Source organism: Melospiza melodia, unplaced genomic scaffold (genome assembly GCF_035770615.1).
Source record: "Melospiza melodia melodia isolate bMelMel2 unplaced genomic scaffold, bMelMel2.pri scaffold_51, whole genome shotgun sequence".
Lineage (NCBI taxonomy): Eukaryota > Metazoa > Chordata > Aves > Passeriformes > Passerellidae > Melospiza > Melospiza melodia.
Genome location: NW_026948797.1, coordinates 4092765 through 4119838, shown reverse-complemented (window position 1 = coordinate 4119838; position 27074 = coordinate 4092765). Strand labels below are relative to the sequence as shown.

Below are 27074 nucleotides of genomic sequence, written 5' to 3'. Positions count from 1 at the left end.
CCAAGTGTGTCAGAGCCTGCTCCCACTCTTCTTCCACTGCCACAATGAGAATCTGCGTGTGGCACTGGTGAGGACTCATGCGCTGCTGATGTCCCCCTGGCAGGGGGCTCGGCTGCCTCCTGCCCTGTGCCTGCCAGACTGCAGCCTCCTCAAGGCCTTGGCACAGGGACGCGAGTCCTGTGCCCTGGGCTGTGGGGGCCATCTCTGCATCTCTGCTGCTCTCCAGGCTTCTCGGGGAACGCTGCTTTGTGCGGTCAAGTTCCTGAAAAGGAAAGATCATGAAAAAACAGTGAAGAAAGAGAAACTCTTGAAGTTAGCTGAGCTCCTGGTAAGGACGGCCTGCAAGCCCCAGCCTCAGCCTGGAGAAGGCCCCTCAGTGTGCAGGGCTGGCAGCTGTGCCCCTGCCCGCTGCTGCAGCCAGAGGCCACGTGGGCTCTGCTCCAGGCTCCCGTGGGCCCGAGCTGGGTGCCCATGGAGCCCCGGCCCGGCGGGGCTGTGGGGTGGCACCGCGGCTCCCCAGGCAGCAGCCGGCCCTCTTCCCCTCCCCTCGGGAGCCCTTGGGCAACGGCTGCTGGCCGTGCCTCAGGGCTCTGCGGCCAGGGGAGGCCGGGGCTGGGCGCAGGCAGCTGAGTCCGTGCCAACCCTTCCCTCCTGCTGCTCTCTCCAGCTGGCAGAGGACAGGAGCCAAGTGACTGAGCACCTGCGCCAGGCCCTGCGCTACGTGGAGAACCCACAGAAGCCCCTGCGAGAGGCGGCCATCAGGTTCATGGGTGAGCCACGAGCCCGGGCTGCCCTTCCCCTCCCCGGCCCACCGCAGCTCGGCCCCAGCCCTGGCTGCAGTCCTGGCAGCGCCAGCTGGGCCCGGCGCCGTGGAGCCCCGCCTGGCCTGGGCATTGCTGCTGCCGCCCTCTGGCAGCCGGGCCCTGGGGCGGCAGCGTGCGGCAAGGGCCGGGCTGAGCCCTGCCGGGCCAGCAGCCCGTGTGGCCACAGCGCCGGCAGCGCCGCTGGCAGGGATCTGTGCTGCTGGGGCCGTGACAGGTTCTGTGTTCACAGGAATGGCTGGGCGGCGCCTGAGGGGGCAGCAGCAAGAGCTACAGCTGATCTGCACTGGTGAGTGAGGGCAGCGGGCTGACAGCGGGGGCTACCGGGGGAGAGCTGCAAGCCCTGCCCCAGCTGTGGAGGGCTCTGCTCCCGTGGGCAGAGGACACGGAGCTTTCAGGGCCACGTGGGCCATTGGTGGCCAGCAGCTTCGGGCTGATCCCCTTGCTCCCTGCTCCCTCCTGGCCATGGCAAGAGCCGGCTGCAATGGCCCTTGCAGGGGACTCTCCTGGGCTCCCCGCAGGTCTGGCTCTGACCGTGCCTCTGTTCCTCTCTTACAGCCCTGCAACGCCTGACGAAGGGCAGGAGCAGTGCCGTGTCACAGCTGGCACTTGAAACACTGCATGTCCTCCTGGCAATACAGCGTGGGCGATATTCCACCATCCAGAGGCTGCACGGTCAGCTGCGCAGGGCATGGAGGGCTCGGCCTTGCCTGTCAGGGCTCGGCTGCCTGCTCTGCCGGATGACTTGAGGAGGAGACCTGATCTGGGAGGCTGTCTTTGCTGGGGCAACCTGAGCGACAGGGGTAATTTTCCTTTTCTTTAAGATTTTTCTTTTCTTCTTTTCCAGTTTTTATCTATATTATAAATAAATAAATTCTAGGGTATATTATAATTGTATATATTATTATATGTTATAGATTACTGTAGATAAATCAATTCTAGAATGTGTTATGATACACAGACCGCCAGGAGCTTTTCTTTGCTGCCCAGGCTCTGCAGGGCAAGAGGCCGGAAAGGGTGAAAAGGGTGCTTGTGCTCAGCAGCACAGCAGGCTGAGGGGTGGTGAGGCCCTGACAGGGGAGAAGGTTGCTCATGCTAAGCTAGTTGCCTAGGCGTGCAGTGGGCAAGGGGAAATGGCCAGAAGCCCCTTGGCCTGTGGTGGCTCTGCTGAAGCCTTTGTGCTGCCCACAGAGCGGCTGGGCAGGGGCCAGAGCTGCAGGGATCCCTGTGAGAGCAGTGCCTGGAGATGGCCACAAGCCCTGTGCCTGGCAGGAAGCGCCATCTGTGTCCTCCTGCCCGTGTGCTGCTGGCTGCCTTGCTGAGGGCTCCCCGGTGCCTCTGGATGGGGCTGCTCTGGAGCTGCTGTGGGACTGCGGCGCTGCTGCCGGGCAGCTTGGCCGGGCTGGGGCAGAGCCTGCGGGGCTGGGGCGCTGGCAAGCCCTGAGCAATGGGCTGTCAGAGGCCATAAGCAGCCCTTGTTTGCTTTGGGATCACCGTGATTTTGGGGGGCAGTGCAGGGGGGAAGAGAGAAAGTGTGGGCTTCCCTCACCCATGGCCGGGTTTTTCCCTACCATGTAGGAGTTGGGCCTTCCTCAAGGCCCTGACAGAGATAAGAGTTTTTACCGTTTTTCTTGTTTTCCCTTTTTGTCTCTAATCTCTTTTCAATAATGTGTTGTCTGTTTTTCCAGAGGAAGCATTCTAGGTGGTCCAGTGTGGATGGGAAAGTGCTTGGGAGCAGCTATGGCGTGGATGGACCGTGCCCTTGGAGAAGGCTGAGGCCGTGGTTTGGGAGCAGCTTTTCTTCCAGCCATGGGTGGCATGAGGTGGGTCCCTGTGTGCTTGGCAGGGTGGGATCAGAGCTTTTGGGAGATGGCAGCGAGCACAGGAGCATCCTGCTCTGGGCAGCTGCTGAGGGCTGGATGTGCTGTGGCTGGCTGCAGGCTGGGCACATGTGCTGCCCTCCTGCTCTGCTGCCAAAGGCAGCAGGGATGGGCAGCTCTGGGCACAGCTCTGGGCACAGCCAACATGGCCTGGGCACCGCAGGCCTTGGCACAAGGGGACAGGAGCCCTCAGCTGACGGGCGGTTTCTGCTTTCTCTCCTTGCAGCCGGGCTCTGCGGGTGCTGAGGCTGCTCTGGGCTCTGCCAGGGCTCTGCTGGGCTCTGCCCTGGGCCCAGCTGGGCTGGCTCTGCCCTCACATTGCTCTGACAGCTCTGCATCAGTCGAGCCCGTTGCGAGCACAGCGCCTGAGCTTTCTGCTTTGGCAGGTGAGCGAGACTCTGCTGCAGGCCCAGAGATTGCAGCTGGGGGACACACATCCAACTGGCAAGAACCCAAACTCTCCACAGCCCCAGCTGAATTCTTGGATCTGCACAGGGTGTTTCATCTGTCCCATTCTTCCTTCTTGATTGGCTGTAATTGTCAATTGCACTTTCTTCCTCCTCTAGAAGTGCCACAAGTGGGCCAAAGCTGGCGAGTTGGCCATGCTCTTGAGGCAGTGCAGTCTGGAGCTGATGGATGGAGTATTGCCCTTCTGCACTTCCAAACCAGAGCAAAAAGCTGTAAGTGGGACTTCGTGTCTCTAAGAAATCCCTGACAGTTTCAAAGGGAATGTGCAGCTCATTCCCAGGCTGAGAAAGAAAGGTAATCTTCTAAAGGATTTGGGCTTTGACAGAGTTTCCATTCCCAGTCCTTCTTGAAGCTGGAAGGGCGCAAAGCAATTTCCTCTTTCTTCAACTACAATTTCAAATACCAATGTTGGAAACAAAGCCCAAAATCTTTTAAGAGGCTGCTGAGGTCAGTAAGGTGGATCCATGCCATCAGCACATTTACACTGTAAATAACTGAGTTCTCTTTTTGAAAAGATTATTTACCTCTTAATGCAAAGAATGTAACTTTGCATTTATATTAACTAACATTATGTTATGTTTTTTCACTAACACTTGGATTTTATTCTTATATTTTACAATTTACCTATTTTTCCCTTTTTCCTTTTTTTTTTTCTTTAAATAGAAAACATGTCATATCAAAGGAATGTCCTTTGCTCCTGGTTCCCATGTGGAGCAGCTCCCTTCCTGCTGACTGAGCTGCTCAGGCAGAGCCCGACAGCTCCTGGCCTGCAGGGCTGAGGCTTTTCCCCGTTGCTGGACACAGACTGATGGAGCAGCACTGCTGAACACTGGGGCACACAGAGGGACCAGCAGCAGCTGCCTTTGGCCACCTGAGGCTCCAAGGCCCAAACTCTGAGCAGACAGGGCTGGAAGAGACTGGCATGATCTGATCCCTGACTCTGGGCCAGGGCTGCATAAATGACCCCACAGCAGCAGCAGCAGCAGCAGCAGCAGCAGCAGCAGCAGCAGCAGCAGCAGCAGCAGCAGCAGCAGCAGCAGCAGCAGCAGCACATGGAGCTGACTTTGAGCACAGCCCCTGCCCCTCTTCCCTCCCGTGGGCAGCGGTGTCACAGCAGCCTGAGGCACCTGGGAGCCCCCAGTGCCAGCAGGGACTTGAGATGGCAGCCCTGGGCTCCTGGAGGCTGTGCAGGGAACTGAGCTGGGCACTCCCTGTGCATGGGGAGCTTCCAGATGGAAAAGGCTGCTGTGCCCAGGCAGCTGCAAGGGCACAGAAGGGAGGCTCTGGAGCACTGGATCTGTGCCAGTGCCACAGTCCTGGGCAGCAGCCAGCGAGCCCTGGGGGAACAGAGGGCACAGCACGAGGGACAGAAGCAGGCAAGGTCAGAGACTGGGGAGAGCCAGGCCTGGGAGCAGGAACAGCTGCTCCATTGCACTCTTGGAGAAAGCTCTTGGCTGGTTCAAAGTGCTGAAAGGTGTGAAGGGCAGAGAGGAGGCCACACCAAACAATGCTCCTTTTTGCACAGCCTCCCCTCTCCATGTCCCAGAAGGAATTGCATGGACTGTGTTCTTCTCTCCATGTCATCTCGTTCAGCATGAGCAGCTCAGCACCAGGAGCCGAAGAAGCTGAAGCCTCAGGCCATAGGAGCTGGGCAAGAGGGAACTTTTGGAGCAAAGTAATGCTGCTAAAATAGCCCCAGCTGAATGCAGTGGATAGAATCATGGAATCACAGAATCCTTTCTGTTGGAAAAGCCCTCTGAGCTCACCCAGTGCAGCCGGTCACCCAGCAGTGTCAAGCCCAGCACTAAACCACGTCCCTGAAGTGCCAAGGCCTGGACACCAGCCCTGAGTGAGGCCTGGACAGCAGCCCCTGAGCCAAAGGTGGCCTCTGGATGAACCTTCCAAGCAAAGGTTATCTTTGTATCTGCTCCCTAATGAAACATGCAGGTCATTAGCACTGTGATAGATGTAGCCACTCATTAGTGAAACATGGATTGACCTTTGTGTATTTAGAAGCCAGACAAGGCCATGAAATCCGACATCTGGCCTTGTTTGGGGCTGTATGGTCAAAGTCACCTCCCTTTGTTCCTCCTTGAGCCCTGGCCAGGCTTTGGGAGGGACCCAGGAGGAGGATGAAAGCAGATGTTGCCACACTAGCAGTGCTGTCAGTTTGTTCATTCAGCACTGTCAGAGCTGGGCCCTCTCCCAGTGGGGTTGGAGCCTCTCCTGGGGCTGGAGGCACCTGCAGGAATTCCCAGTGCCCAGGAGTGGCTCTGCAGCCCTTGGCTGTGACAGCTTCCCCAGATGCTGTGTGGATCTGGGGGATGGTAAAGGTTGAGGGTAAATGCCGTTGGATCTTTCTTAATCACTGCAGGCAATCATTGGTGGAGATGGTTGGGTGCATTGCTGAGCTGCTCCTTTTGTGATTCTTTGCTGCTCTGAACTGCAGGAAATGACACTGATTACTTCAGTTGGAGTCTGTGTCTTTGGTGCTGACTCTGCCCACTGGTAAAACAAAACTGGCACAGTCTGGCCAGATCCCAACAAAATGTCACTTGTTCAGTGTAAATGTGAGCAATCAGTCCCATCAGAAATTCCCAGCTGGGAAGCCCTTCCCTGGAGTTCCCTGGCTCTGGAGTGGGCTGAGGTTGGAGCCCTGTGGGAGCAGTGGGGCAGTTGGGTAAAAGAAGCTGCACCCCTGCATGTCTTCAAATGCATCCAAAAATTGCATATGGAAAAGGAAAAGGCCGTGTGGGTTTGGGCAGACAAAGATGAATTTGTTGAGAGTACATAGGAAACAGCACCTTCAGAAGGAACAATTATTGTTGGAATGCTCCCACATGGAGCAACAGAAGAAGGTTTTAATCTTGAGCTGGTATGCATTTGTACAAGTGAAATATTGGTATCATAAAAATCTAGATATATATTTATAGTATAATGAGACATATATATATATATATATATATATATATAATTCATATATATAATTCATATATATATTAATATATTCACATAGATATATATATGGCTATATGTATCTATTTCTATATCACTATCTACATATAAAATAATAATAATGTGAAATAGTGCTGACAATGCTAATTTGGTGACTTTGGCTTCTCAGGGATGTAACACTAAATACCCTACAGAACAGAATTGGCCAGGACCCTAATGTCAGTGGTCAACTTTGTGAGATTGTATACAATGGAAAAAGGAGGAAGGCAGGAAATTGGCTATTTTTACAGAGTGTGCTGATACTGTGATGCAGAGTGCTTTGTCTGTTCCTGTGAAAAATACAGTGATTTTGCCTGCAGGGTTTTTCATGTACCAGACTATCCACAAGCTGCACGATTGGTTGAAAGGGTGAAGGGGTTGTTAAAAGAGCAGTTGGAAAAATGAGGAGATGGGAACCTTTGCCCATGGAGAACCCATCTCCCAGATGTGCTCCATGCCCTTAACAATGGCCCATGGGGGAAATGGAACCGCCTGGCTGTGCACAGCTGCCCCCAATTTGCAAATCCAGCCATGGGCAGTGAGACTTGGGCTGCCTGGGAAATTGTTCTGGCTGTGATGGCCCCTGGCAGGGCCAGCCCAGAGGCTGCAGGGCTGGGACTTCATGCATAGGAATTCATTAGGATAAATTCAAAGCCAATGAGAGCTATCAATACTGAAACAGGAATTCAGATTCCTCCAGGACACTTTGCTTTGGTAACTGCTCCCTTGGAGCTTGGCCTTGCAAAGTGTTCCTGTCATGGCAGGAGGAATTGATGCAGAATATCCAGGAGAAATTACAGTAATTATGTTAAACAATAATGAACAAGATTGGATTATTCGACCCCATGACAGAGTAGCACAATTATTGATCTTGCAATTTTAAGAACGATTGTGAAAAAAGGAGATCCACCTCCAGTCACCACCATTTGTGGAGATAAAGGATTATTAGGATCCAGCAGCCCTAATAATGGAGCCAGAGTGTGGGTCCAAAGGCCAAAAGGCCCTCCCAAGGCAGCTGAAGGAGCAGCTCCTAGGAAAGACAACTCTGAGTCCTGAAACCTGGGCAGGAACAATGGGAATGTGTCCCTAAGCCAGGAGTCTGTGTCAGGAGAATCTGACAGGAGATTGCTTTACACATCCTGCCAGACCAAATCTCCCTGTTTGCCCCAAGGGCCCCTTTGGAAAATGCTCTGATCCACGGGGCTCCATGTGAAGGCTGCTGTGACACTGAGGGACTTGCACAGGAATTCCATCCAGGAGCCTGGGTGCCCCTCAGGGACTGGGACCCAGCCCCTTCCAGCCAGAGGGGAAAGGGCCCCCCAGGCCTTGTTAGCCACAGACAGCATGGGAAAGCTGAACAGCAAAGGGTCTCGGGGCATTATTCTGGAATTAAAAAGGTGCTAACTCCGTGGACAACAGAATTCTTGTTCCTAATTGGAATGAGATTGAGAAAAAAGAATGAAGAATGGTGTCACTAAAGTACTACTGATGTCTGTAAGGTGTACCTTGATAGTCAGCCAGAATCTTTGTCTACCACAATCACCTCTAGTGTTTCACCAAGGGATTGGTCATCAAAATGTAATGATGGGTTATGATGGATTGCTGAGCTTCTTTTGTAATTCTTTGCTAATGTTGATGTACTTTGCTGAGCTTATCCTTTTGTCAATCTTTGCAGCTGTGCATGATATAAAGGACACAATTCCTTAAGTTGGTGTCTGTGTCTTTGGTAGTGACCCTGCGCACTGGTGAAACAGGGCCCCCTCTTGCCTAAGTGTTACCTGGGAAGGCAAAAGCCCTCCCTCCAAAATTCCCCCCTTCACACACTGAGCATGATGTGCTCTGCTCTGGGCTATGCCCAGGTCAGTTGGGGTCCCCTGTCCTGGCTGTGTCCCTTGCCCAGCTCCCCCGCAGCCCCAGCCCCTCCCCAGCGTGGCTGGACGAGGGGCAGGACAGGCCTTGGCTGTGCTGCAGCTCAGCAAGAACAAAACCATGTCTGCGTGCTCAGCCCTGTGCTCAGCACCCCAGCAGTGTCTCAGTGCCAGGGGCTGTGCCCTCAGTCCCTGCCGGGGGTTTCCATGGCAACTGCCAGGCCAGGTGACCCAGGTGTCCCCCCAGTGCCGGTTGCCATGGAAACAGTGCCCAGCCCTGCCCCTTTCTGTCTGGCTGACCTGGCCTTTGGCCCTGGCAGTGCCGTTGGCTGCTGGTTCCTGGTGCCAGAGCAGCCAGCGCGGCACAGGGCAGGTGGCCATGGCACAGCCCCCAGCAAGGGATCCCCTCTGGCTCTGGGCACTGACACCAGCCCTGAGCAAGGGGCCAGGGCAGCTTTCCATGCCCACCAACCATCACAGCAGCTCCGGGCATTGGTTGCCATGGCACCAAACCAAGGACCGGGTCCCCGTGGCTGTTGCCATGGCACCTGGTGGCACCAACGAGTGTCACTGCAATTGTACCTGGAACAGCCCTGGCACCGCTTTGTCACAGGGTTGCTGTGGCAGCTGAGGACAGCAGCAGCTGGGGCTCTGCAAGGGCCCTGGGGCAGACGGGAAGGAGCAGCAGAGCAGGGGCTGATCCATCCCCAGTGCGCTGCACAGCCCAGGACAGCGTCCCAGAGCGTCCTGATGGAGCTGCCAACAACATCCCCCTTCTGCAGCCCTGGCCTCTCCCCCAGCTCACACAGGTGCCCCATCCTTGCAGGCACAGACATGGCAGCACTGGCTCAGGAGCCCCTGTTTGCATTGCACAGAGCAGGGGGAGCACCCCAGTGCTGTTGCGGTGGGGACATGAACCTGAGGGAGCACAAATGCCATCAGCCCCTGGGGCCAGCAAGGGCTGGGGGACACCAGGGAAACCAATCAGCTTTGTCCTGGCCTCTGCAGTCAGCCAGGAAGTTTGTTCCCATCAGCTGGGAGTTTCCTGTCCCACTGCAGATGCTGTTGCTCAGAGCCAGGGCTACCTGGCAGCCACCCCCAAACTGCCCTGAGCATTTTCTGGGCTTCACCTTTGCTTTCTTTCCACTTCCCTTTTATGAATTTCTTCCTATTGCCCACCCCTGTTCCCTCCCCTGCAAACAGCCCATCCCTGTTTGCCCTTTCCTCTCTGGCCCCACTCCCCATTGCAGTTTCTGACTTGGCACCATGGGAACATCCCTTGGGCAGCAGGATCATCCTAAAAGTGCTGCAGGAATTGTCTCCTGCAATGCCTCGTGCTGCTCCCTTGCCAGAGGCACCCCAGGCCAGGGGGCCACATCTGGGCTGCTCTATCTGGCTCTGGGGCTCCCTGTTCTGGGCAGTGAGGAGGAGCTGCAGAGGCTCTGCAGGACTGACAGGATGGGCTTTGGGGCTGGCAGGAGAAGCTGAGGGACCTGGGCTGCTGGAGCTTCTGAAGAGGAGGCCCAGGGCTCCTCCTTCAACTGCTCCAAGGGTTCTTTCAGAGAATCCCAGAATCAGCAAGGGTGGAATAGGCCATGGAGATCATCAAGTCCAACCTGTGCCCTGAAACTGCCTTGTCTCCCCTGACCCTCCTCCAGGATAAACAACCGCAGCTCCCTCAGCTGCTCCTCAAAGCTCTTGTGCTCTCTCCCCAGCCTTGTTGCCCTTCTCTGGACATGCTCCAGCCCCTCCATTTTCTTCCTAAATTGGGGGCCCCAGAACTGGACACAGCACTCAAGGTGCTGCCCAAGCAGTGCTGAGCACAGGGGAAGAATCCCTGCCCTGCTCCTGCTGGCCACACCATTCCTGATCCAGGCCAGGAGCCATTGGCCTGCTTGTCCACCTGGGCACACTGCTGGCTCATGTCCAGCCTGCTGTCCATCAGTCCCTGCAGGTCCCTTTCTGCCTGGCTGCTGTCCAGCCCCTCTGTCCCCAGCCTGTAGCGCTGCAGGGATTGTTGTGGCCAAAGGGCAGGACCCAGCCCTTGGACTTGTTAAACCTCACTTTGGGCCCTGGATCCAGCCTGTTCAGGGCCCTGTGCAGAGCCCTCCTACCCTCCAGGAGATCCACACTCACACCCAGCTTGGTGTCATCGGCAGATTTGGTGATTTTGTATTCTTTTTCACACATTTGATAATCATTTCCCCAAAATCATTAACATATTTCCCCTCGCCTTAACCTATGTCTTCTTCTGTCCTGGGGGTCTCTCTGGTGGTCCCTGGTGCTCGTGGACCCCAATGTTCCTGTGGGCCTGGCTGAGCTGGCAGGACAGTGAGGGTGGTGAGCTTCCAGTTCCCCTTCTCACACAATGGGCATTGTGTGGTTTCAATAGGCCTGGGGTAGTGGAGAGCAAGCTCCAAGTGTCAGCTCAGCTGGTGTAGACAATTTATCATCTGGTAACATGAGGTGACAGAGTGGGCTGTGACATCACAGAGTGGGTTATGTGAGGTCATTGAGCAGCTATGACATCATAGGCCATCTCTGTGACATCAGAGATCCAGCTGTGAAATCAAAGGGCATACTATGACATCACAGACTCTGGTGTGACATCAGAGACCAGATGTGTAACATTAGAGAATGGGCTGTGACATCACAAAGGGGGCTGTGTGACATCCCAGCAGGGCTGTGTCAGGTCACTGGGTTGGTCACTCTGCCCCAGCTCCCCCTCACAGTTTCTCCCAACAAGTCCAATGCTGTCCATGCCCAGCAGGGTCCCTGTCCCCCAGGATCCTCCCGGCCCACCTGGAGCCACAGCCTCCACCAAAGGATGTTCCACAGGATCCACCCCAGAGCCTGACAGGGGACAAGGGGCCAGGGCTGTGTGACCAGGACACCAAGGACGGGGATTATCCAGGTCACTGTGGCCTGGGATGCATTCCCCAGGGCAGGAAAGATGTCTGGCAGCTGGTGCATGGTCTGGGAAGGGCCTCCAAGGTGGGGCTGGAGCCCTTGGGCTGTGAGCAGAGGCTGAGGGAGCTGGGCTGGTCCAGCCCAGAGCAGGGAAGGCTGAGGGGCTCCTCATCCCAGCCTGGCAGTGCCAGCCAGGAGGGGATGGAGAACACAGAGCCAGGCTCTTCACAGGGGGGCTGGTGGAAGACAAAAGCCAATGGGTGGGAGGGGAAAGAGGGGAGATCAGCCAAGGCATGAGGAGATGAAATGAGTCAGGCTGCTTTCAGCACCAGGGGTCTGAGTAAATGTATAAACATCCAGCCCTCAGCAGCTGAGAGAGCTGGACATACTGAAACATGAGTGTATTTGAAAATTTAGTCCCAGGTACAATCTGGCTTGTCAAAGGAATTTATGGACCAAGAATCAAAAAGCAATGGAAAAATAGAGTTCTGACAAATTTCTCAGTTCTTGCCACTTTAATTACTACTTAGAATAGCTCACACTGTGTTCTTGGACAGAATCCACTTGAAGTAATATATTCCTCTACTCCCTTAGAAATGAGTGACAATGTGCCCCATCCCCAGAGCAGTGGTATGGGAAGGAGGGAACATAACTCTTAAGCTAACCCTTTAAACTTTAATACAGTGGCTGATCATTTTGTAATTTACCTCTAATAATTGAACAGCAAGGAGTTCATTCAGGTGGAATAATGAACAAGGATGAGTAGTTTTATAGTATTTTTTTCCGCCTTTCAGAAACCTCCAGTACATTCCCTCCCTTCCTCCTCATCTCTGAATTGCACATATATAGGGAAGAATTTTATTTTGTAACTGATGGGAGCTGTGTTTCAAGATGTGACTTTTGACTATGATATCTCTGAATCAAACTCGAGATTCCCAAGGATGCTTGATTTTAACTCTGAGGGATGCATCCACAGCAGGGATCTACCCTGGAGCTGTTGGTCCTAGAAGTACATAGTACCTTGAAGTGGTGTTTCAGATGCTATTTTGTAATTTAATGGATCACATTACTTTCTTTTCAAGAAAAATTAAGTTTCTTGTGGGCTCAGTCAACAAGATGGAGCCATTTTAAGAATAACCCAGACATGACAGTACTGCACATGTATGTGGAAAACTCATTTTCCTAAATGATTCGTTTCCCTGTCCTGTCTTACAGGAAAATTAGACAGCTGGAAATCAATTCCTACAATTGAGCTGAAATCCTGCAAAGTAACATTTACTCTGAAGTACAAATTTAATAAAGTTACATATAAAGCATAAATTGAATATTGCCAGGGCATCTTTATAATGCTATTCTACATACTTTCTAATGCTGGGAGAAGTTCCTCTGGTCTGTTTTCAGTCCTACAATTATGAAGTATGCTATAAAGCAGAGCACAACTGACTATTTCCATCTCATGCAAGAAAAGTTACACAAAGTAGCAGAAACAGGTGCATTTTAGCTGCATTTCTAAAAGAGTTGATCTGCGAGTTGATCAAAAAGCTGTAAGGAAACTTTGCTCACAAAGCAGAGGTAAAATTGTAGAATTTTGAGAAAATCCATTTGTGCAATCCCTGGTTTTGAAAGTGTTGGGTTACAAAGTCAACCTGCAATACTATGACTCAGAATGGGCAATCAAATCCTGGGATGTCTTCAACTCACTGCTACTTGTGAAAAATCTCCTCAAAATAAAAAGTAGCTGACATGTCCTGGGATGCTAAGGCAAACCTATTTCTTACTCACATGCGCTCTTCAGATCTTCCTCATGGCGGAAGTGCAATCCAATCCTATAAATCCAAAGTCTGATGGGCCCATTCTAAAGCTCCTCAAAGACACGGTCCTGTCAAACATCAGACGACATGTCTGTGCTGAGTCACCACAAAAGAAAGCTAAGCCAAGGCTCATGATTCCATGGGTGAACAGAGTTGATTTGCAGAGGAGTTGCATGCCCTTTATTCCCCCTCCCACCCAGGATTTTGTTGTGCTTTCAAGATGCCTTCTGGGTTGGCCTCAAGATTTTGACAGAGAAGGGAATGACTGCATCTCATTTGTACTGGGATGTGGCTATCCAAATTTCTGCAGGGAATCTTACAGGGAGCATGGAGCTTTGGCAAACATCTGTCCCACTGCAGCTTTGGACTCTTCCAAAGGGGGCTCCTTTGGGCTTGACGTCTGCAGGCCATTGCAGAACAGCGGGCTGCAGGCCGCTGCCAGAGCTCTGACACAACCAAAGTGTGGCAGCCCAAGAATCAGCCTATGTCTCTTTGGGATGTTCTGGGATTTTCAGTTGCCAGAAAAATAGCAAGCAGGACCAGAGGAGCTTTGTGCCAAGACCTAAGCCAGCGTGTCCCTGACAAAAAGGGAGGACAGCCTCCAAAGCGAGTAAGAGCAAAGACCAGCATGCACCCGTATGCTCAAGAAGTGATTGCAGCCTAAAATACTCCTGGAAATTTATTATCTTTGCTTCTTTTTTCCCCTAAATGACATTGAAGAAGTGAGACTTTTCAGAACCAGATATGATGCCACCAAGAAGAAGCAGACTTGATTTCAGGCAAAGCTTTTGGGACCAAAAGGCATGTTTGCTTGGATTCCTTGGATGTCGTTTGGCTTGGCACATTTTCTGAGTTCCCCTGGGATGCCTTGAGCACTGCCTTATGGACTGGGAGGACATTTTCTGCTGCTTTATGAGTGAGGAGAACTTGCCAGGCTTTTCTTTGGCATCAGCTGTACACAAGGTTGGCTTGCTGGGCACAAGAAAGCCACAGAGCAGCTGCTATTGTGAGGTCAAGCCAGAGGTGCCACGTCACAGTGCTGGTAGCACAGCGTTGTCCCGGTGCACGCAAGGCCTGCTTGTCCAGACCGGCTCTTCCACTCGCTCCCTGCAGGAGGATCCTTGTGCTCAAGGAGTTCTCAGCAGATGGCCTGCAACCCGAGAGGAGTCTGGTGTTTCCTTTGGGTGGCATTCAGTGTGCATACCCGCACAGCACTGCCAAAATGATTGGGCAGGTCTGTGCCGCGGTTTGCACGGTCTTTTCTGTTGTCTATTCTGGCTACTACCTGACCCAGCTGACTCGTAAGTAAAGGTTTCTCCTGGGGCTGGCATCACCCGGCTTTTGCTTCACTCTGCTCTTCATACCACACTAGTGACCCAGTGTATTTGGGAACAAAATGGCCATGAAGATGCCGCCGCTTGGGTCAATGTCCTGCCAGCAGCATCAGCTAAAAAGGGGGCATCTCTATACTGGGTGGCGGGTGCAGAGTATTTGCCGTGCAACCTGCAGTGCTTGCCTTCCCTCCCCGAGACAGTGCACGGCAGAGGAGTCTGTCATTTCCTCCGCTTGCTACCTCAACCAAGAGACAAGCGGCAAATTGCAGACTCTGCAGGGAGATCCTCAGAAGCACTTCTAGCAACTCAGTGGTTCTCTCCAGGAGTGAAGGAAAGCACCTTTCGCTCCAAATTCTGCCCCTTAGAGGCCTTGGCTGGGTGACTTGATCCTTTGACATTGTGCCCAGACACAGACTGTGATTCCCTTGGCCATGCAGCACAAAATCCAGTGCAGGGAGGGTTTGCTGCTGAGCCCAGCAGCTGTTCCTGGGCTGATTCAGCAGGGAGCTGCCACAAGGAAGGGGCCCTTTGTGGAAGCTTTGCTGGGCTACCATCTTCAGCCCAGGGATGGGAATTAGGGCATGCCATTTAAAAGAATATCTATCTAAAATGCAGGAAAGCAAAGAGGAAAATGCTGCTTGAGCTGTTGGGCACAACAGAACCTCAGAGTGTTGAAGAGCCATGGGCATTTCCACCACCGTATTTCTGATTCTCTCTTGACAAAAGAGGCCCAAATGTAGACAGAGCCTACTATAGCACCCTTGTTGTTCCCTTGCTTGCTGTGGGAAAGAGCTGTTGCTCTGGGAGGCATGTTTCCCCTGTGGGAAAGGGAAATGCTCTCTGTGGGAAATGCTCCCACTGCCTTGTGCTGTGGGAGTGGCCAGCACAGGGCCTTTTCTAAGGGCCTTTTGCCTTGCTTGCTGCAGGTCACCTGACACACATATGGAGGTAAGCCTGTCCTTTGGTGAGTGGCAAAGGAAGCTGTGACGTTGCTGGCGTGTGAGAATTGTGCGGCAATTCTGCCAGCTTGGCCTGTTGCAGTCGAGTGTGGAGTGCCAGCGTGGGAGGCTGAAACAAAGACCAACTGCCCAGTGACATCAGCAGCAGCAAAGGGAGCACTGGCTGTTTGCTGATTTTCCAGGGAAGAGCCTTTCAAGAGATGAAAGGCAAATGGGACAGCTCCAAGGCATCTTGCTGCTTCTAGGCAGCAGGGAAGCTCAAATGCACAGCAAGATGGAGTAGCACCTCATTCAGCCAACTTCCTCGAGTTTTCAGGACTCAGAGTCCCACTTGTATCAAGGTGTATGATTTCCCCTTCTTCTGGGTCCTTTCCCAGCTCAATAGAAAGCAGCTCCTAAGAGACTGGATTTTGCCCATCTCTCTCACTTCTGTCTGTCTGCAGGGCTCAACAGCAGGGTCAGCAGCTCCTCTGGCTGCCTCTGTCATTGAGGAAGAGGCTGAAGAGGAGCAAATGAACATCAAGCCTCCAGCTGCTGTCCCTCCACAGCCTGAAAGTGCAGAGCCAGTAAGTGGCAACTGAGCTCGGCACTACCTTTGGTGCAGGGCCAGGCTTCCAGTTTTGGAGCAGCCCTTGTTGCTGGTGGCTGAAGATGCTGGTCGCTGTGTGCCTGTCGTGATGTAGTACCGCTTCAGGCAAGCCAGTGAGCCCTGCCCAATGGGTTCTTAAGTCTGACACTTAAGCTGGGATGCTGAGAGGGCCCGAGAATGTCTCTTGGGATCAGACAGGAGGCAGCATTCAATGATTCTCAGTGTAGGAGTCAGCCCCTTGTGCCCACTGTCAGTGCAGGCTGCCTGTGGTCAGCGGACAGAGCGGCCCAAAGGCGCAGTTGACAGCCTTGCAGGGGACCTGGGAGACACTGGCTCCTGGAAGGGCCCTGCTCTCTCCATGGACTAATTAACTTCAGGCTGTGCTTCACTTCCAGCTGCTCAGAGCAGAGTTTGGAGCAGAGAATCCTTGGTAGCCCTACCTTGTAAAGGGCGGGTGGGTCTGGGCAGGGCTGGAAGGCGTCTCCGAAGGGCCGCTCCCTAAAGGCTGCCATGGAGAGGGGAAATCCGTGAAACAGATCAGAGAAGGGACATGCTGCGGGCTTCTGAGCAGACCACTGCATGCCAGCTCTGGGCTGATTTCATTGCCCAGGGAAAGACAGGAGGAGGAAAGCAACGAGGCTCTAGGGCCCTGCTCTGATCTCTTTCTGGATCTTGGCAGCTCCATGGCTACCTTGTTGCCAGTGTCTTGCAGAAAAGCTGCAAACATGGAGCATGGCCCTGAGGGGCTGAATCCAAGCAGCCTTTGGGCTTTTCCCAAAGTTGCCTTTGAGAAGAGGACATGGGAAACGCCCAGGCTGGAGAGGCCTGGCAGTGGCTGACAGCACCTTGCCAAGGCTTTGCTTTGGCCGTGCGCTGCGCGGGGCATGTGTGCCAGCCACCCTTCTGACGGGCAATCCTTCCTTGTCCCAGCTCAACACAGGCTCTGTAATTCAACCTGGTGCCGCTGGAGCAGCGTGGCCTGCAGCAGCCCGCTCGCCCCCAGCTGCTGGCACTGCCTGCAGCAGTGCAGCCCAGCAGCCCGAGATGAGGCAGGAGCAGGGCCTGAAGGCACTAAGTCGGGTGCATTTCTTGTCTGCCAGAGCAGTGTGTTGGGTGTGTGTCCGCGTGTAGGCTATGCCAGAAGCTGCCCTTTGGTCTCAGAGGCACTCAGGCCTCTCTGCAGAACCTGTTGTTGCGCTTTGAGGCAATGCGGCAGCACTCAGGGATTTCCTGCTGTCGGTGAGGGCAGCTGGGCCTGGCTTGGCTCTGCCTGGGCTGCCTTCTGTGCCAAAGACAAAAGCAGAGATTGTTTCTGCTTCAGCAAAAGGCTGGCACCTAGCAAGTGACTAGGCCCCAGGGAGCTCTCTGGCCCCAGCTGTTTTCGGGCTTCCATTCTTACTCCTCCTCCAGCTCACACACTTTGTGCCCCTGGCAGTGAACCTGCCAGTGATGGTGGCTGTGACTGCAGAGGCTGCAAAGGCCCTTGGTTACCTCTTAGGGCCCACTTTATAAGGGCTCCTCATTTCGGCTTATGGCATGGGATGCAGCACTTGAAAGAAATCAAGGCCTTCTTGGAAAGGCCACCTGATGAAAGGTGGAGAAGATGGCCCTCCCACTTGCTGGTCACAGCAGCTGGAAGGCAAAGGACCGCAAAAGGCCCAGAGCTGTCGGCAGCGGGGCTGCCTTTGGGAGGCTCTGGGCAGCGGCATCTCTGGGTGCGAGTGAGAGCCCTGCACTGCTTTGTCTTTCAGGGAGCATTGTGAGTCTGGGCCAGCCAACGAGCAAATACATGGCATTTGAAGAACTGGGCCGAGGGTAAGCGTGGCGTCAGCTCCTTTTACAAAAGTGTGGGCCAGGTCTTTGGCTGGTGCAATATCAAATGTGAAGTCAGGCAAGCTCCAATCACGGTCAGGCTCTGGCTTGACCTCCTGTCGCCAGCCTGGACTGCTCGGTCGGAACAATCTGAAGGCCTGACCAAACACAAGTTGATGCTGGTATTGTCTTGCTTGCAGCAATGAGGAGCAGGACCTGGGAAACGCCCTGGCCCTGCAGCTTTCTGGCCTGAAAGAGCACCTTGCCATTCAAGAAATGTCAGATTCTCAAGGACAGTCTTCTGACTCTAATTGTTCTCACTTTTTTGACACACCTGCACAAGGAGGAGAATTCCCCTTAGGTTTGGAAATGACCTGGCTGGGCATGCGCCTTGGAGATTTCCAGTGGCCCTTGGTCTTCATGCTGCACCTTAGTGTTCCCTTGGACAGGCTGCCCCGCACGGCAGAGGGCTCGCGGGCTGACGTGCTGTTGGCCGAAGAGTGCCGCAGCCAGGCATTTTCTAAGGAAGGCATGCAGGCAGCCTGGGGAGATCTGCTGCCTAGGCTTGATTCCAGTGCCAAGGGCTAAAGGGCTCTTTCTGCTGCTTTTGTCTTTCCAGGGGGTTTGGAGCTGTTTATAAAGCCCTTGACACCAGCAGTGGACAACAGGTAAAGTGCCAACAGCCCCATGCCATGTTGCAGCTCTGGAGCCCTTTCCCTGCTGCTGTGAGCTCTGCCTGGAGGTTTGGCTGGCAGCTCCATGTGTGCAGCAGAGGCTGTTCCTCTCAAGTACAGTCTAGGCTCAGGGGGCAGAATGCGTTTGGGATGGCCTTTGGTGCTTCTGCTAAGCTCTGCTGTCTAGTGACAAGACACTTTGGCCCAGCCCACTGCCTCATTGCACCAGCACTCGCTCCATGCTCCTTGTGATCTCGAGCAAGGTGTGTCTTCTCAAGGGAATGGTGGCCAATGTCATTTCAGGTGGCAATCAAGATCATGTCACTTGAGGAAGGGATGTCTGAGGAGCTGGCTGCCAATGAAATCCTGGAAATGTGAGACAACAGGTGTCCCAATATTGTTACCTACTTAGACAGCTTGGCGTATTCTCTTGTCAATGTAGCTTTAGGTAGTGCAAGCCTGAAGAGACGATGCCCTTTGGTCACTGGCAGAGAAGGAAGATGGTGATGATTTCTCTGCTGGTCTCCAGAGCGTGGGAGGAGGTGGAGCTGGTGTTCAATAATCTCTTGTGGCACACGTAGCTTGGAGAGCAGTTGCAAAAACCTGGTTCAGGCCCTGGGGTGACTGAGGCTGTGCCCATTGCTGTCTCTCCATGCCATGGTTTCCTTCTTTCATCTACCTGGTGGATGCGGAGCTCTGGCTGGCCATGGAGTTCATGGATGGCAGCACCTTGTTTGATGTGCTCGGGGCAGTGTACCTGGAGGAAGGACAGATAGGCGCTGTCTGCCAGGAGGTGAGGGATCCCGCTTGTGCTTCCCCGAGCCTGCCCAGGATGCTGCTTGCCAGCTGGAGGTTAAGGAGAGCCGAGATTTCTTGCTCTCAACTTTCTTTTGCTGCTGCGGCTGCTGCTGCTGTCACAACACATAGGAGAAGAAAGAGCATGGGAAGTGAACTGCCTGCCGGTGTCCCTGCACTCCTCAGGCTCTGTTCTTGCACTCTTCCATCCTGTCTGTCCTCTGGCACTGGTGCTCACTCACTCGCTTGGTTTCACTTGCTTCCTCTTCTCAGCTTTGCCTGGCAATGTTTGCCTGGAGCCTGTCTGTCTGTCCTACATTCCTTACCACTGGAAGGCAGCATGCAGGTGGCAGAATTTCAAGCTAAGGGCAAAAAGCCATCCTCAGCTTCAAAGGATAGCATTGCAGCCCAGATGGCAACGAATTCTGGAACAGCTCTAAGGTGCTGCTTCCTCCTCTGCTGCCACTAGGCTCCCCCAAAAATCTTTGCCGTGTCACCTCCCAGCCAAAGGTAACGCGCTTCCTACCAAAGGCCAGTGCAACTTTTGGGAGCCCAGATGCCTTCGCTTGGAAATCGAGAAAAAAACTTCCAAGAGTGTTGAAGCAGCAAGCTCATCTTGGTGACAGAACCATGATGCTACGCCCTCGCTCACAATTGCCTGAGAAAGCCATCAATGCTGTCGAGCTCTTTCCTTTCTGGTGGGATGAAGTCAGATCCTGCACGTTCACTTTCCCTCCCTCCTTTTTCTCTCTGAGTGCCTGCAAGGACTGCATTTCCTTCATTCCCACCAAGTCATCCACAGAGACATCAAAAGCAACAACGTCCTTGTGGGCATGGATGGATCTGTCAAGTTGGGTGGGTATCCCTGCTGGGCTGCAGCATTTCCAGCACATGCCGTGCACTTGCATTTTGGTGAGTGCCACTTGGGCAGAAGCGCCGCTTGGCCAGTGTGTGAATGGTGAGGATATTTTGGAAGTGGCCAATGCCTTATTTGCCTGGCTCCAGGCACGTGGAAGGAGAGCTCAGCTGCTTTTTCAGCTCGATTCAGCATGGCCTGGTCAGGCTTGGAGTGGGCAATGGTTTTGGCCACTTTGCCAGTGGTAGCTGGCTTTGACAGGCTTTGTTTTTGTCCTCAGGTGGCTTTGGCCTCTGTGCTCAGCTCAGCCCTGAGTGCAGCAAGCACAGCTCCAGCGTCGGCACTCCCAGCTGGATGGCACTGGAGGTGGTGAGAGGAGAAGCATACGGCCCCAAAGTGGACATCTGGTGCCTGGGGATCACGGGGCTGGAAATAGTGGAAGGGGAAGCTCCTTACAAGGGAGAAGCCCATCTCAGGGTAAGGTGCAGCTTAGCAAGAGGGCTCTGTGTGGAGAGAGCTGATGTGGCTAGCAAAGGAGCAGGTGCAGTGCCCTCTTGCATCCTTGTGCTGTAGGTTGTTGAACTGATAGAAAGGAACGGTCCCCCAAAACTGCAGAAGCCCAGGCACCACTCAGCTCTCCTGTGCGACTTCTTCCACTGCTGCCTGCAGGCAGACGAGGACAGGCACTGGTCTGCCCAGGAACTCCTGCAGGTAAGAAAAAGCAAAGGGGCAAAAAGCCCTGTCAGCTGAGGACACCTGCATGAAGGGATGAGGAGGAGTGTGGGCCACGTGGCGCACACAGCTCCCAGGACAGGAAGGTGCAGGGGGACATGCTGCCCTCGGTGCTCTTTGTGTGTCTTGCTGGTAGCCAGGGAATCCTGCTTGAGCCCATGAGGATGGGATCCTGGAAAGTAAGAGTTCCTTTCTTTGTTCTTTTTTCCTCTGGGAAGCATCCCTTTGTGACCTCAGGCGATCCTGCCTCCAGCCTGGCTGCTCTGATCATCTCAGCCAAGCAAGTGCAGGAAGACTGGAGAGGAGACACCTGTGCCTGAGGAGGCCCCTATGCCCCACCAGCCGAGAGGAGGGAAAAGGGGATGTGTCATCTTTAGGCAGAGCTCCAGCCACCCCTTGAGTATTAGGAGGAGCTGTGCCATAGATAGGGAATGTGATAGGTTTCATATTTGCTCAGTTTAGGTCTTAGGTTAAGTTAGTTTAGGTGTTAGGTTAGGTTAGGTTAGGTTAGGTTAGGTTAGGTTAGGTTAGGTTAGGTTAGGTTAGGTTAGGTTAGGTGTGTGTTAGGTTCAATTTAAAGCTCTGTTGTTTTTTCTTTCTCAAAAGGATGAAAGTTTAAAAAATTAGGAAATATAGGGATCAATTTTTAAGCACTATGGAACATAGGTAGCTTAGATAATAGAGGATTGTTTAGCTTAGAATAGAGTATTGTTAATTTAGGGAAGCTCCGAGGTATCTTTTAAGTAAAAATCAAAGAATTGTCATAATAAGAATTCAGCTGTGAGTGGAAAAGCTGGGCTGCAGCCCAACTGGAGTCGGCAGGTGCTCCAAACTGTCAGCCTGAACAGGCCACCTGAAGGACAGAAGGATGAAGATGGTGAAGTAGCGAGGGGATTCTTTGTTTCAGCCTGAGTGCCAATAAAAGTCTAAAATATCCAGAGTGTTGTAAGACTTCCTTCCTAGCCAGGTGGTAGCTAAGTGGACAGTCCCTTTCAGAGGCCCAAAGAACATAGTGAGGTAAGCAGCTTTGCTTACCTGAAGTGTGGAATGCCCGTGGAAATCTGCAAGACTTGCGGGTAATGAATGCCAGGTAATGAGCTCACATTCAGGACAACACTAGGAGGTAGATGTGCAGTCCTTTCTGGGCCTCTTGTCTTGAAGATGTCAGGGTGATCAGCAGGAATCACCATTTTGTTCCCACCCTCCTCTCACTATGTCACCTATGAGATGGAATGGCATTCTCATAGTGGCATCTGGCCCTTCCTCCCTGCTTCTCTTTTCCCCCCTTTTCAGCCCAGAGACCCAGGGACCATCTGGGCCAGCCACATCCCCCATGGGTGTGTGCAACCACCAGGGCCTCCTGCACAGCCCCATTCCCACTCTGCTGCCTCCTTGGCCTTTTCCCACATCTGGGCCAGCCTGTTGTTGCCAGCTGTTGGACACACACACACACACACACACACACACAGAGAGCATACCACACCTCTCAGGGAGCAGTTTGATGGAGGAGCCCCTGCTAACCACGGCTCACCAGCCGGGCACTTTTCCCACCCATCTGTTGCTCCATTTGGACTCCATCTGCTGGGATACCCCCTGTGAGGGACTACTCAGGGCCTGGATGCTCCTTGAATGGCGCCCACAGGCCTGATTTCCACACCTCCCCATTCCTCCTACCCCTAAGGCTGCCTCAGCCTTCTAAACACAATTGTTCTTACTCCAATGGCTTCCTGTGCTTTACTCCCTACTGTAAGCAGGAGTACACAGTTTTGATTGTCTTTATTCTAGAATGTCATGGTTTAGGCCTGGCACAGAGCCAGTGCCCCCATGAGAATACCCTCTCCCTGGTGTCTGCTGTGAGATGTGACCAGGAATAAGCAAAGCAGGCTCCAGCTTAGAAACAGAGAAAACTTTACTAACTAAACTACAAGAAAATAAGAGGGGAAAAACTATAAGGAAAAAAAATGAAAACCTTACAAAAGCACCTTCCTCCCCCACACCAAATTTCCCAATGCAATACATTCCCCCAAATCATCAACTCTCAGTCCAGCACCACCCTTTAGAATACTCAGTCTTCAGTTCATGAAGAGGAGAGGAGTCCTTCTTGCACCATAGGCTTCCCCTGGAAACACATTGAAACCTCGTGTGCTCCCATGTCACTCAGCACCGCCCAGAAAGTCCTTTGCCATTGTGACATCTTCCTTCCATGCCCAGTGCTCTCACCACTGTGCATGGACCAGAGCTGCTTTTAGGGTTGTCTTTCAAGGATGCCTTGTCTCACTCCAAAAAAGGCACAGTCTCTCCTTCGGGACATCTGTCCCCCCCCATTTTTTTCACCCCCTGGGGCCGAGGGGTACTCACACTGAACCCTCCCGGTTCTGAGGCACTGTCTCCCCCTAAATGCAGTCTCTGTGTCACAGGAATAAAAATGGTTCAGTCTATGAGCACACAAGAATAGTCCAGCCAAAAGGCCACTCCGTCATCTCTCCCCCACTCAAGAGTCTTCTGCACTTCCCTCGTGGCCCATTCCCTCTTATCTCTTATCTCTCTTCTCATTCAGCTCCAGGAGGATCAGCATTTTGCAAGGTCTCAATCATGCAAGAAAAGGGTTAAAAATTTCAGTCTCTGCCTGTCCCAGAGCTCCGGAACTCCCACGCTGCCCTGACCTAGCATTCCCCCCCTTCTCCTCCTTGGCCAGCGCTGCTATCGAATTCAGATGCTGCCTCTCCCTCTCTCTCTTCCCTGGCCGGGGGGTGGCTGCCCAATGTCTCCTGGGGCTCTTCCACCCTTCCATCCTTGGGCTGGGCCTACCTGAGGGCTGCGTGGCTTTTCCCCTCCCCCCGCCCAGCTGTCACTTGGACAGGGGGAGAGATCCAAAGCCTTTCCCGACGGAAGTCCAAAAGAGAGCCTCTCAGGCGCGCAGCTCTGCTTTTAACGCCTGTGTGTTTTCAGAGGTGTGTCCAAACCCCACTGGCCACATCAGGTGCCAATATCAAAATCTGAGCACCCATTGGTTTGACCACAGCATCCCAGAATTCCCATTTCCTGGTTCTGGTCAAACCAGCACATAGAATTAATAAAAAGAAGTTGGAAGTGCTGCTAGAGTTTGTCATTTCAAACTTGAAGCAACTTCAAAAAGTAGAGAAGCTTTCTGTGCAGCTTTTCAGTTAATTTGAAGTCTCCTTCCTCTTCAATCAGTTTCAGCATACCTTTTGATTCTCCTTTGCTGTCATTTTTTAAGCTTCATCACTTGTCTATCGATCTGTAAAAACACCCTGTAAAAAAACCCAAAACAAATTTACTATCCTTTGTATTTTGCCTCTTCTGGAAAAGCTGAGGCTCCTGTGATCTTCTCCTGTGATCTAGACTTTGATTCCCATCTTGACTCTGGCCAAGAGCAGAACAAATGGAATTTATTACCTGCTAGTAAGATCTGCTACCAAAGGTCACAGTTAGAGCTAAGCATGGTGCTTCTCTCCCTCCATTGAATACACATCTTTGTGTCTAGGCCTGGTGATTTCCAGGAGCACCTGGAAGCTACTGCCAAGGACAAAAGTCTCACTCTTGCTGGTTTGGACATGGATTTTTTGGTAGGATTTTGATCTACATCTACAGTGACCTACAGGAACTGGATCTTTGACAAAAAGTGCCTTCAAGCAACATTTCTAAGCATAGTGGGCAATGAAGTCCAGATACTAATGAGTTGTGGTTTGTTTGAACTCTGTGTAACATATGGTACAATATCCTAAAACATAATTTTTTTGAGTGTTTCAGGTGTTTAAAACTTAGGCTTATTCTTGTCAACACTTTTCTTTCCTCCCTTCAGAAATCTGCATGCCCAGGTACTAATTTCTTTCTCAGTTTGTTGACAAGTTACCTGTCAGACAATACTTGTTTCTTGACTCAGAGATGGGGAAACTGTCACCATTAGGCCGGACGTGACATACACACGTGATCAGGGTTCAAAAAGAAAAAGTTTTTTTTTATTCTGCGTGTTCTCCCCCTTATACACTCTTAACAAAGCGTGATCTTAAGTCCGCTGCCGACCTTTGCTCACAGGTGGCCATCAAGCAAGTGTCCCGGGAGCGCATCTCGCAGTGGACGTGGCTGGTGAGTCAGCGGGGCCAGCGGGGCATGCCGGGCGGGGCTGAGGCGAGGCCCGGCAGGGCGGCAGCCGGAACGCTGCGAGGGCAGCGAGCGTGGAGTGAGCAGGGGCCGAGCAGCGCCCCGGGCCGGGCTATGGCGAGCCGCAGCGGGGCTGGGCAGGGGCTGCCCGAGGCACGGCGCAGCATTGACCCCACTGACGGCATCGCGCTTCCCCCGCAGCGCAAGGGCGCCCTTGTGCCCCTGGAGCTGGCGCTGCTGTGGAAGGTGTCGCGGCCTGGCTTCCGCGGCATCGTGCAGCTCCTGGACTGGTTTGAGGTGCCCGAGGGCTTCGCACTGCTCATGGAGGGTCCGCAGCTCTGTCAGGACCTCTGGTACTTCCTGCACGAGTGGCGGTTCCTGACGGAGCCCGTGGTGGGAGGGGCTGTTCTGCCAGGTGCTGGAGGCCGTGCGGCGCTGCAGCAGCCGTGGTGTCCTGCACCACCACATCAAGGCTGAGAACACCCTTGTCCACGTGGCCACGGGCAAGGCAGAGATCATCGACTTTGGGTGCGGCATGATCCTCCAGGACACGTTCTACACCCGGATGTCAGGTGAGCCCAAAACCAGGGCACAGCCGGGCAGCAGAGGTTCCCCCCTTGGCTGTCAGAGGGGAAAGAGGGAGAGAAGGAAGGGGGGAAGGAAGGAGGGGGAATCCTTCTTCAGCCAGCTGCTGCCAAGTTGCTTTTTGGCAGGGCAGGGACTGGCTGTTGTGGAACAGGAGCTGGCTGGGAGGGAGGGAGCAGCATGGGCCTGATGAGCTGCGCCCTTGTCCCATAGGAACACCGGAGTACAGCCCACCGGAGTGGATCCTCTTTGACTGCTACCATGGCCAGCCAGCCACCATCTGGTCCCTGGGCATCCTGCTCTATGAGCTGGTCTGCGGGCACCTTCCATTCCACAGAAACGAGGACATTGTCCGGGACCAGCTCTTCTTCCTGGCACGGGTGTCTCAAGGTGGGGATGTGCCTTCAAGGCACGAGGGGAAGAACGGGGTTGGGAGGGGCAGCTGGCACATAAGTGTCCTGCCCTTGCAGCTGGTGAGGAGGTAGATCTCCTGGGCTCAGCTGGAGGAGGTGGCACCTGTGCCTCTGTGCTGGTGTCCTCGGCAAGAGAGGATCGATAGGAAGCTTTTGAGTGCAACTCTGAGCACTCCTGGTGTGGCCTGGGCACTGTGGAATGTGGGAGAGCATGGACAGGAGCCTTGTCCCGCTGAGCGGTGTTTTCTGGTTTCTCTCCGCAGAGTGCCAGCACCTCATCAGGTGGTGTTTATGTGTGGACCCCACAGACAGGCCATCACTGGAGGACCTTTTTGAGCATTCTTGGCTGCAGGAGCTGTGCCTGGCCCAGAAGACAGCAGAAATGCATCCCTGTGCACAGTAGGATCCAGGAGCCCAGCAAGTAGCAGCGGTACGCGTCTCGTGGTGCTGGAAGAAAATGGAGCGTTTCCCTGTGACCGTGGCACAGAGGAGAGAGCACAGCCAAGGAGATGCTTCTGCTGCTCCCCACAAGCTGTGGAGGGAGCGGCTCCGTGCTGCCTGTCCCACTGGAGAATTGGTGGCAGTGCGGTGAAGGTGCCAGGGACTGGGACAGGGGAAACATCCCCCTGCAGCTCAATGGCATCGTGATGTCCCCGCAAGCTGAGGCACAGCTGGCGTGTTCTTCTGGAGCACGACGTGGAGCTGGGAACACCATCCTGGAGCTGGGAACACCATCCTGGAGCTGGCCGCTGGCGGGACAGTGCCCATTGTCTTTGGCTGCGGCCCCTGCCTGAAGGACACGTTCTGCGCCCCAATGGAATCAAGATGAGTACCCAGCCGGTGCAGGGGCGGGGGGATGCTGGTGCTTCCAGGCACAGCAGGGCTCAGCCTGACTACATGCCAGAGGTTCCCCACTTGGCGGCGCTGGGGAATATTAAGTTTTCTGCTGGCCGCCGAGCTGCTTTTTGGCGGTACAGGGGACGAATGTTGTAGAAGCGGAGCCAGCTCCTGGCCTTGCTGACAGCTTCTGCTAGCCAGCCTGGCACGGGCTTAGGCGGGGGCAGCCAGCCTGACAAAAGCATCCATCCATGTGCATGGGGGGCGGCAGGAGGGGACGGGTTCCGAAGCCATGCCTCAGCTGGTCTACTCTGCAGGCCCTCGAGGAAGGGCTGCGTTTATGAATGGGAAAAGTTGGGGAAAATCCCCACCTGTGGACAGGTTTAATTCTCACATGGAGTAGTCAGACCCTCCTCAGGTCCATGAAACAGTGACAGGCTTTGTGCTTTTTCTTGTTTCCAGGTCTTGTTTTGAATTGACTTTCATGCAATTGTTCTTTGTTTTTCCCAGGAGGATAACACCTGGTGCCCGGACCGGACGGGGAAGAGCCTGCAGTGTCCATGGAGTGCATCCAGTGCCAGCGCTACCCCAGGGGCCACAGTCTGCACGGACAG

The 27074-nt window shown here is 53.6% G+C and overlaps 1 protein-coding gene and 1 pseudogene across 1 annotated transcript; both read left to right on the top strand.

Annotated features, from left to right (window-relative positions):
- The window catches only part of LOC134413776 (serine/threonine-protein kinase PAK 3-like), a 28057-nt pseudogene extending 7400 nt beyond the window's left edge, over positions 1-20657 (top strand).
- A 925-nt stretch (positions 20658-21582) lies between these two features.
- LOC134413775 (serine/threonine-protein kinase pim-1-like) lies at positions 21583-26048 on the top strand. The gene is given in 8 exon segments (XM_063147810.1): positions 21583-21593; positions 24009-24090; positions 24560-24610; positions 24833-25021; positions 25023-25197; positions 25424-25600; positions 25887-26014; positions 26016-26048. Coding segments are annotated over 8 exon segments (846 nt in total).
- Positions 26049-27074: the final 1026 nt, after the last annotated feature.